The sequence below is a fragment of the Lepeophtheirus salmonis genome, chromosome 6, assembly GCF_016086655.4.
Source record: "Lepeophtheirus salmonis chromosome 6, UVic_Lsal_1.4, whole genome shotgun sequence".
Classification (NCBI taxonomy): domain Eukaryota; kingdom Metazoa; phylum Arthropoda; class Copepoda; order Siphonostomatoida; family Caligidae; genus Lepeophtheirus; species Lepeophtheirus salmonis.
In genome coordinates, this window is record NC_052136.2 from 20101170 (window position 1) to 20113195 (window position 12026).

General features: G+C 30.8%; 1 protein-coding gene across 4 annotated transcripts in view; it reads right to left on the bottom strand.

Annotated features, from left to right (window-relative positions):
* Positions 1 to 296: 296 nt before the first annotated feature.
* LOC121119320 (CAP-Gly domain-containing linker protein 3) overlaps positions 297 to 12026 on the bottom strand; it is a 77072-nt gene continuing 65342 nt past the window's right edge. For all 4 annotated transcript variants that reach the window (XM_071889674.1, XM_071889675.1, XM_040713955.2 and 1 more), the window contains 3 exons: positions 2276 to 2600; positions 1326 to 1541; positions 297 to 1021 (listed from right to left, as the gene is read on the bottom strand). In XM_071889674.1, coding sequence (XP_071745775.1) covers positions 797 to 1021; positions 1326 to 1541; positions 2276 to 2600 — 766 coding nt within the window. In that variant the 3' untranslated portion in view covers positions 297 to 796. The remainder of the gene's footprint in view (positions 1022 to 1325; positions 1542 to 2275; positions 2601 to 12026) is intronic.

Consider the following 12026-nt stretch of genomic DNA (forward strand, 5'->3'; position numbering starts at 1 on the left):
TCTTCCTGGAGTCATAGATTATTATCTATGGGTTTAATTGTATTCCACTACCCCTAATATAACAAAAGTGTTATATGGACGGTATAGTCCCATGCAAGATGTCTACAGTTTGGTTAAAGAGGTGTAATTTTCCTCATTTTTTGTGAGTGCTGAGCCAAAGTTTACTGTTTAGAATTGTTTAAAATGAGAAAATATGATTTCTTGAAAGCTTATACAATCGGCTATCATTTTAAAAATAGCTAAATAGCACATTGGATATTTTTTCAAGTATTTGTCAAGTAAATGAACTCTGGATCTTGAAGTGTGCTATGAATATATTTGCACATACGTGCATTTTTTTATTTAGACATGTCTTGACAAAAGTACTGTAATAAATATTCATACACAGCTAGTATTACTTAATACATAAATATATATTTGCTTTTCTCAAAAAGTGACTATGTCAAAAAGAAGCACTTTCGTAAATTAAAGTCTTATATAACTGATAACATATAATAGGGACAAAATAAAACAACGTTGAAGAAAAGATTAACCTTATGTAAATGAATAGGAACATCATTAAAAGAGGTCTTTCTTGATTATTATAAATGTCAATTTAAAGAAGAAGAAAAATAAACAAAAATAGGATTGTATTATTATCATAAGTGATGAGATTGAAAATAATTATAGATTTTTTTTTTGCAAAATGCACGAAATCAATCATTTTTAGCATTAGTGTTAAAAAATTGGAACAAAATGAACCAAGTATGTATGTGAGAGAAAATTGACTGCATATATTTAAAAACCAAAGAAATGTTTAAAAAGGATATTCATGCTCTGGTTTAAGAAGCTTTTCTGCATTAATTCCATGAACAGACAATCTTTTGGGTTTTAACATAACACCATGATTAGTTTTAGCTGTAAAATAACGCTTTTCTTCAACAATACCATCATGTTTTCCATTAGGAGAGCGGAGTTCGAGTCCAACCCATATTCCAGAGGCAAAATGAACCCTTCCAACGAACCGAACAATGCCCATTTCCTGCAATAATAAGGATAACTTTTGTAATATACAGTAGTATAAAACTAATAATAGGCTTAGGAGATGGAAGGACAGCAAATTAGGCTATATTCGGGCAATAAGCCATAAATGAAGAATAAAAAATAAAAAGTTTTGTTTTCTAAAAAATGCAATCGAAGAAATGTACTTTCTAAAAAAGATGTTTTTAAAAAAAAATTATTTCCATATTGGTATTGGATTGGCTATTAATATTCGGGCAAACGTGAAGTTGTTGTCCCTCTAAAATATTATAATCTCCTATTCCTAGATATGAAGCTAACATTACCTTGTTATGAACACAAATGGCAGTCGTTCCTACTTCCAGAAACTTTTGTCGATTTTCAGATTTCCTAAATTTGTTATAAGAAACAGCACCAACGGAGGCCCATTCGTTTGCTGAGGGCGTGTTTCTTCGCATGGATTGACTACGATTCATAGTGCTAGTGGAAGCCATGTTTGATGATTTTGTAGTTGTGGATTGAGGTCGATTGATACTCTCACTCTACAAGAAAACAACAAATATTGAGTGGGTCGATAAAGTTTACATAAGTACAAACAATACATATAACACCAAAGCTAGAAGGTAGAACATAAAATAGAATGGAGTTTGTTTGTTGATTCATTTTAATCAAGAACCCAACGAAACTTTCTCCGTTTAAATAATGTGGTAAGTAAATTAAAAATAATAAAATATGAGAACAGGGTAGCATGGAGAAGAAAGAAAGAGAGAGATAAACCCAAAAAACACCACCACCTGTGAAGATATGAGTTCTAAAATGATAAATATCTAAGAAATAAACAGTCCCAAATAGGTGAAAGTGCAAATTACATAAGAAATTAACATTTTAATCAAATCAATCACATTTCCTCAATTTTAAATCTCTTTTGCAAAGATAATAATATTTAAAAAATTGTATAAAAATTATTAAAAAAAGTGCCTTGTCAAAAACAGTGTTTTGAGAATAAATATAACAATAGAAGGATCAAGGTTACCAAGTCATCAACAGATGAATTTATAGAAATTTGCATCTACATTAAGTTACCTATAATATATAAATATACTATTTCCTCGAGTAACCTTGTCCTTAGAATAATAAAAGACATTGTATGACGACTCCTTATAAAATAAATGAAAGGATTTTTTCCAAAATGCCTTGTGGCTCAAACACTTTTGTCAGTGAACAAGTCATTTCATAATAACCCATTAATTCATTTTAAATCATTGGACTAACTTACTCTGCCAATTGTATGTCTCAAAGAGAGGGATCGCTTTGTTGGCCTTGTAGTTTTATGAACAGAAGGAATTCTTCGAACGGAACTATTGATGGATGAGGAAACTTCCCTTTCAGAGTAGCTTGATAAACTCCTAGGATGATCTCTGAGTAATCCAACCTCACTCTTACTCCTAGAATTACTATTCGAATTTCCAATTAATAAATCCTTGAATAAATTAGCCTCAGTGACAAAAACTCCGTGATCTGCTTTTGAAGGAAAATATTTGACTCCACGAACGGTTCCGTCGTGTTTACCGAGCGCCTCGTCTAGTTCTACTCCGTACCACCTGGAATATTTAATACATAATGATATTAGTTTTTCTTCCTTTGTGAATCATGGGGTTATCACTTATCATCTACTTGGAAGGTTGTGCTCAATACACATAGGAGGCGTACGTAAAGACCGCCCCATTATATGTATTCCTTCCTCAGAAAAGGCACACTCGTATTTACGGGTAGTTAGTTGTGTATATATTTTGTATGGAATATTATACCGATGTATATATAAGACACATATAAGCCCTATGTATAATATTATATTGTAGAATATGTACACTGAATAATGTGTGCACGTCATATTCGATGACTACAGTCAAATAGGAAATTGAATCCTTCATAATCAGTGGAAGCATAACTACACGTATAATAGGGAGTATGTCTGAGCAAAAAAATGACTGAAAATAAGTGTCGCTTTATTTGGATAAATGGTAATTTATACATTATAAGTGTCATAATTAAGTCATAAGACTTTTTCAAATAGAATGAATAGGCTAAAATGTGATGTAAAATGATATCAATTTATATATAAAATATAAAGTCAAAGAACAAATTGAACATTTTAGTAATAATCAAGATTAAAACAGGATGATATTATAATATGTGCTTAACTAAAGCTTCCAATATAAATTCTCAATAATCCTCAGTCTGTAGAAAAAGCATGTCATTAGATGCTCCTTTACACAATGTAACTCCATGATACATAATTAAAAATATACATCATTTATCGTGGGAAAGATAGCGTAGTTTGATTCAAGAACCTTATTTGTCTATGTTGATTTGTACATCCTAAAATTGTACGTAATTCAAGGTTACACTTTTATGAAATTTCCTTAGAGATACATATTATGTTATAATATGTATTATACATAGTACATTTGTATGTATGCATGCATAAACGTATATTGTAGAATTTCCACCTCATTAAACATTCAAGGGTTTTAATTTTAGTTTATATATAAAAATACATTCGGAAAGAGGGCCTAATTGTGGCTCGTCAACACAAAAGTAATCAATAATGATTCATCTTGAAATAGAGTCTGGATTATTACATTTATTGGTTTCTTTGCTTCATTGCCAGATTGTATGTTTTTGTCAATTATTTCAATCAGTCACGATTGAAAAGGCTTCCGAGAAGGAGTGAAATATATTTTCTGTTTACAGAAAAAATCCATCTAAGATAGTTGCTGTTTGTCTTACTCCAAAAATAATCGTCAATTTATATTATTCAGCTAATTATTATGATCAATTTCTATCATCAAATTATTATGATTAATCCTTTAGGAAACATCCCCACAAATTGTTCTTAAAGTAGCAAAAAATAATTGTGACAATTAAAAAAATAGAAATTGATGGATTTTATATGAAATCCCAAGTTGGGGCCAAACTAAGTCTCGTATTTCAAATGAAGGTTTTAAACTATAGCTAAATTTATGGGTATGTCAATTAACCCCAGGAATGTGAATAAAAAGCCTATGATTGACCGAAATATGCCTATGAAATATTGGGCTGTATGTATGTAAAAAATATATTGAACATTTTCTTGATTTTTGTTCAAGATTGTTTTTTAACTCATCACCTATCTCGATATATAGAGATAAAAGCATATCATTCTCCGATAAATGATAAAGAAATTTAAAGGCAATACAAATGTATATTAGGTAGATATAGGAGATCCTATTGAACAAATAAATCAACTCGTCAACTCTCACAAAATATTATAAATAATTAAAGTCTCAATGATATATTATTAAAACCCCTATATTATATAGATAGTTTATTTTACGCTATCGAGGAATTTTAATAATAAAATATATAAGTTTATTATTATACTAGTATTAAATATGTACCTCCTTACTAAAAGTAGATGATATTTTTAGCTATCAAATGTACATTTCAAACTATCCTTTATATATATTTATATCCCTACATATCCACTACATACACATCTATGTAATCAATACCCCTTTCCACTGGCTAGTAAATAGTTGTTAAATAGTAGGTGCCTACTTATAAACCAAACAAATAGGACTGTAAATAGGTATATTGAAATCGTTATGGAAACAAAATCAATCAACAAAACATAGACTCAGTCCATAACCTATTCAACAGTCATGAATCAAATCAAACTACACATAGTGAAATGATTTATTTCCCTATAGACAAAATGAATGAATATTATAAAATTTTCCGTTCTTCCTGCCATCTAAAAGGATATGACATCATCTTATCACTCAGATGATGAATTGCGTATACCTACAATATTTTTGTAATTAAACTTTTGTATTCAATATACTAATGTACTAAATGTACATGATTAAAATCATCTAAAGACTGTCTGCAAAATGCGTGGTAAAGCATAATTCAACAATTTCACACAAAGAAACGCCAGTCATGAATGAATAATAATTAGTATAATATGCGTAATTATTAAATCAAACTTTGATTTGCAACGATTAAGATAGCAGTAAACAAAAATAACTATGGCAACTATAAATATGTCGCCAAACACAAATATATTTGTGTTTGGGTTCCCATAAAAGACGGGTTGTCTTTTAGAAAAGTAAAATAATTTGATGATAGTTTTAAAGGAATTTTAAATTTTTTTCCCCATGTTAAAATTTCAGTCTACGATTTGAATATCGGACCATATCGAAAAAATCACTTAATGGCTGCGCCGAAATAAAACAAAAAAACAAAACAGATATCCAACACTACTGCGTTCCAAATTTTGGACAAATTGGCAAAACGAACCATATTTCATGCCATTGGATATTTCTGGAGACGGATCCTTGCATCAATCTGTAAGAACTGATAATCGTGAAAAAGACCACGCACATGAAAAAGTTCTCCCACATAGCCCAAATATGATTATGAAAATGACTGAATACATAGTTATTCAACAATGTTCCTTCATGAAATCATCGATATTCACATTTTGTTAGGATTGTAGTATTTAGTCTTTTCATCAATAAATTGGGATTGGCGCTGAATTCAAGACTTATAATTATAATATATCATAATCCAAAGTACCTACATGATATTTTTCTTCCTTTAAGATGTTTTTAAAGGTATAAATATGTGCATGTATACCAAATATGAAGTGATATATGGATGTATAGATATTTATATTATGTAGTTTGGTGTAGCAACCTCTATTGCAATGAATTTTTTACCCACAAAATACAGGATTGATCTTATTTACTGCTATACATTTTATTTTTTTGAATTTTCAAGAATAAAATTTAAACGAGAGGTTTTGTGTAGACATTTATAAAACAAAATAATCTGAAAATAGGGCTTGGCATAACTTTTATTATATATGTCAGCCCTCAATTTTAATAATTGCCTTTATACAAGGCATATATCTCCAGTAGACCTTGATTATGTAGAGACTTGAGCTTGGTGTACTCCTTCTTGATGGAAGCCTCTATATATTGTCCACTCTTGTGAGGAGTAACACACATCATCTCTTGCAGACGCAAATAGATAAAGTAGCCCAAGGGATTCACTTTTGGAGAGGAAGATATCTACATGCTTTGGTCCCAAAAATACGGAAAGTTGTCTCACAGGAAGGCTTAGGTCTTGGCGGCGTGATGACACAGAGCTCCGTCTTGAGTGAAAACAAAACCCGAACTTTACAGTGTCCCAAGGTAGCATATTCTTATCCAGAAGTTCGATGTAGCATTTACATTGAGCCGTGCCTTCTGCTCTACAAAAATGGGAGGACAGACTTGGCCAGCGCTGGCCACTGGATTTTTTTTGTTATGAAGACATGTATCACAGAATCTAAGACATCATCTGGATGTGTGGCTGAGATGTAGCGGCTGTTCTGCTTATTCACAGTGGCACCAACGACGATTTTTTTCATCAGAAAACAAAAAAAACTTTGTCCGAATTTTTGTTGGTCTTGAGAAAATTTAGAATCTTTTTTGCCCTTTCCAACAGTCTAAGCTTGTTCCATTCAGAGATGAGATGTATGGTTGTCCTCGTGATTTTTCACCAATGTTATTCAGGATTGAAAATAATGAAATGTGTACAACTAGATAAGATCAACCCTGTAGTATTATATAACAAAATGAATTAAGTACTATTTTTCATACTTTTAATGTGGGAGTACCTAGAAAGGGCAGAGAGCGAGTGTCTCATTTCTGCAATTTGTATGTAAGTACTTTGAGTTATGATAATCAATATAATCAGTAGTGATGTTTAAAAAAATACCTAAAATCAACGTGGTAACTCTAACAATTTGAATAATGTTTTGGAGAAGAGCAACATAGCTGTCATGACGTTTCATTAGATCAGCTGTAACATGGGAGGAGGGGGAGAAGGAAATAAGCAAGGACATTGGCGAGAATTACTCCGATGTCAATCCTCAATTCTACTCTGAGTCCAACAAGGACTTACAATTAATTATAAATCCACAACAAATTCTTCAAGGTCACTCTCATACGAGCACTAGGAAATGTTCTACCAGGTTTTGAATGTAATCGAAAAGGAAGTTCACTATTCAGGAGTTAAATAATAATGACAACCACTGATAAAAAGAAAATTCATTCTTCAGATTACCTATTGCAAAAAAAAAAAAACCGGGCGAGCTAAAAAATATACATGATTTTCATCATTAATAATTGTTAGTGATGCATAAAATTGGTCCTGCCGGTATATAAAAATAAAAACCGAAAATTAACACGGTAATCTTGACAATTTGAAAAATGTTTAGGAAAGGAGCTTAGACATTTTTTAAGTTTTTTTTATCACTTTGGAAGTCTTTTAATAAATTTTCTTCAAGATTTATTGGAAATTTGACAATTTAATGTAGTAAAAATGTCGCCTTCAATTATGGGTCAATTTCTTACGTCATACATTGACTCATGCTTAAAAGAGACGCCATCATGGCGGCTCAAAATTGATATTTAAAAAAAATATGAATTATAAATTTATTATAAATCTGGATAAACCCCTTCAAATCCCCTTTCCTATTAAAAAAACAAAAAAAAAAAAAAAAACTGTTGCGTTAATTACTACTTGATTCGAATCATAAACAGTGTACATTTGTAAATAATCAGAGTAATATGTGTTGGAAAATCCCCATGAAATGTCTAAATTTGTACAAATTTTTAACCGATTAGGGACTAGAAAATTAGGAATTAGGATAACCAGATAAAAATATTTCAATTGTAATAGTCAAATTTGATCGACAATATGAAAATAAGATTATATATATTTAATACGATTTAGTGTCAGATATATAATAAAACTAGGCAATAGTGGACCTCATGTAAGAAAAAAGTATGTAAGTCCTTTTATTCGTTGGTCCCATTTTGACATCCAATAGTTCACTATTTTGCTTAATATTAATGGAAAAAGGCGGTTTATTCTTTATAAAACTTGGTTGTTTAGGTCCCCAAAATGACTAACATCAAACATAATGAAGTCACATGAAAGCGCTCAATATCAAGATTGGATTATACATTAATTAACTGTTTGATTACCTAATACAAAATAATAGTCCACAATTATGACGTAATATCTCCAAGTGTTAATCTTATGTTGATATCATGAGTTTCAGTACTTCAAATGAGGACTTATGCTATAACAAAGTAATCTACTTAACTATCCAAACTTAACAAAAACTTTCTGCAGATTAATTAATCATTGTGAAATTGAAAATAAATCAATGTAGAAATACACATAAAAATACTCGATGAACAAAGTAAAAGAGAACCAGAATTTTTCACAACATCATCAAACAATCAAATCTTACTCAAAGAGCCTACCAAACATTGATTTCATGTACATAGAATATGTGTGGGTGTTTGTAAAGGCATATTTATTTTTATCATTATTGTTTACCTATGACTAATATACTTTTTCTTACTTTATTAAGACAGTATGTATATGTGGTAAAATAAAAAGTTGGTTCATACAAGTTTTTCCACTTTAAATTATACGTAACTAAGTTAATATCTATAACTATTTCAAATACATTTTAACATGCTCCATTGTTTAATAAAAAATACATGACCCATTTAAAATAAATGGCATCTATTATATGTACAAACATATATAACTTATTACATGTTTAACAGACATTGCATTCTTTTATAGCTTGTATTAGCCTTCCTGATATCCCCATATTTATCTACATGATGTTTTATCTTTTGTGTTCAAGGAATAAAATTCATCAAGGACCTGCATATGAAATGACGTCTTAAACATTTTTATAATATATTAGAATCCTTGAGTAGAATTAATGTCTCGTTATTCGGGACGTCAGAAAAGTGAGATAATTAAAGTTCCCTAAATTAAAAAAATTACTCGTTTATGATCTATTTTGCCCCCCATTGGTACATAGAAAATACTAACCCGCTTGACTTCAGAGAGGAATTAAATTCAAATTTTTTGGTCAAATACAAAATACCAATTACCAATACTACTGCTTGGGAGTTATAAGGAGGTACCACTAAAGTTTTAAAGCAAGTAACGAAACGAGGACTCATGTGATCAATAACTAAAAAATGTCTTGGCGCACAGAATTTTTTTTGTCGCTAGAGGTACAGTTTAGTTATTATTTTGATATAATTAAGAGTTATGACGTTATCTAATACATTTTACTTTTAACAAGATGCTCAGTCGAGTTCCAGAAGATGGACTTAGCTTAGCTAGAGAAGATTTTTATCATATGGAGCTTTGTTAACCCACTAATTTTTTTATTCGAGTTCAAAAATGATGTTAATTAATGTAAAAATATATACGAGTATTTTATAATTAAACAATAGAGTCAAAGTTAAGTCTCGATCCCAAGTTTATTCTCAAACTATTAATTATTATAATTAATAACAATCAATAAATCATAAATGTATTATTGAAAACTTTTCTTCTATTTGGTGGGATATTTAAAAAAGGAAAAATCAAAGGATAAAATAATTTCTTCTTTCCCCACATGCAATTTTAAAGTGATTCATCAATAATCTTTTTTATTATATAGTTCAAATACCAGACTACTTCAGTAAAAAAAATAACAGAGTTTACGTCATATGAAAAGCAGCACCTAGCGAAATAGTGTTAAAAAGCTGCACCATTGTATCTCCTCAGGCTTCCGGTCGCGTTTCGTTACTTGGTTTAAAGCGGTAGGTGTCACTAAGTGGTAAAACATTCAGCATTTGTTCACAGACTGAGTGTTATATTTATATCATAAATTATTCTGATCTGGAGATCTCAAGAACGTTTTTGAACAAAAAAGAAACGATACACTCTAGCTTATAGGTAGTAGGTACACATCTTATTAAAGGCTGTAAAAAAGATTCTTGAATGAACTTTAGAATCATGAATACGTCTATGTGAGACCCTTTATCATCCTCATTTTGACTTAAGTAGTAAGTTCTAAAAATACATTGAAAAATTACTCTGAAGCACTAATCAAAGTATCAAATTATATAAATAATATGTTAACTCCTTGTTTTGCATCTACATACATGCAAGAGTTGTAAAAGATAACTTCCATTTAAGAGAATAAGATATAGATGTTGCTTATAAATATTATTTATCTAACAGGCCATTTGGGTAGTAAAATGATATTAGAAAAAATCGTTACTTGGCGCAAGTTGCATTTTCAATTTATCCAAGTTTGAACGGGTTCTGCTCCAGCACTTTTTGTGGCATAACCACCTATTTGTGATAGATTGGTGGTGAGTACATCTGTTTTTGAGCTGTGGCTCATTTTCTGAATTTAAAATCTCAGAATAAATATTTCATGCTCATTAATTTTCTTCTGAAACTCAAGTATTTGAATAAATTCTTAAGCCCTTTTATGAAAGTATAATTATTTGTGGGTTAATTTAAGAGTTAAATGTACTTATTTGGTTAATTGTTTAATAGATGGAGCAAGTTGGTTAAAAAAATTGCAACCAAAAAAAATTCATAATATAGCTTAAGTACCATGGCATTAATCATGTTATGAAATTGTTGTCAAAAGTTACAACTTGTCTTTAAATTTGCCAAAAAATATAATCAGATCTCAATATCACTTCAACATGCTGAATAATGTGGTTAATAAGTGAATTTTGCACTGACAAACCCTACACTCCCCCAACTCACAATGGGGCAAAATATCACAATACAGAGCGTGTGGACTGTGTGTTACGTAAACAGTCAAACTACGTATGACACCATAATAGCAAAAAAACTAAAATTAGCACTACAACATATGTATTGTATGTGCAATCGAGTTAGCTAAGACTCTACATCCAGTAAACAGCTATTTGTAATAATACAACAATGAACATTGCAATTTTTCGTATGCATCTCCCATGCTCAATTAACTTAATATAACTTATTTTTTATATACACGGTTGTTCAATAGTTTTAAACCTCTCATTTCACATCGTAATTATTTTGGCTCCAAATCAATCAATCGTAAATATGATTGGCTGACATTGAAAAAAGATTCAATCCTCATCAAAAGGTATAAATAGGGTCAAACAAATTTTCAATCACTCATACAGAAGGAAGTTGAAGTTTTTCTTAACTACGGAAAAATACTATTTCAAATTTATCGACTTCTACGGGAAAAATCAGGTTAAGTTCGATTAAATATACAATTAAGTATCAGTGACAGGTCAAGATTCGGTACCCCCCAGACTGCACAAAGCCGGAAGAACATCGATATACTTCCACTAAAGATTTATCGGAATCTTAAAAGATCGATGTCCAAAATGGGTGATGAAATAGGAATTTTAACGTTGTCATCGCGTAGAAGTGTCCATGAGGAAAGGAAGATAATGCTCTACAAGTTACAATACGGTCAAAACATCAATGCCAGTATCAGAGCAAAGATAGTCTAACGTTGTCGATAATTGTTACAAGTTTGTACGCCGAGAACAAAAATTGTTTTTAGCGTAGAAAAAGTGGGATTTGAACCACAAATTCATCCCCAAAACAATCTGATTTGGTTAAGGTACATTTTTTTTCTTTGGACGATAAAAACATACCTGTTCTTACCAACAGCCGATTTCTTATGGTCTGGGCCGGAGTTTCAAGTTCCAGAGACAAACTCCCCTTAGCTTTTTAGCCCGAAGGTCTCAATATGAAATATGATTACATCTCAAGTATTTTAAAAACCTGTTGTGCTTCCATGGTTTGAAACCAAAATAGGGCTCCCATACACACCGGACGCTTTACTCAAGAATGGTTGGAATATCATATTCAAGTCCAAATGCTATTCCCTGAGATTATTTTGTTTAGGGGTATCTAGAGTCGAAGGTGAAAGTCCAGTCCTATCAAAGTTTGGATACTCTACGAAATGCCACCATAGCTGCATCAAACGAACTACCCCAAAAAATGGTCCGTACAGCATGCATCTCATTTAAACGTCAATTATTATAAATAGATTCGAATGATAGTGTATATATGGAAAAAATCATTAGTAAAAATTA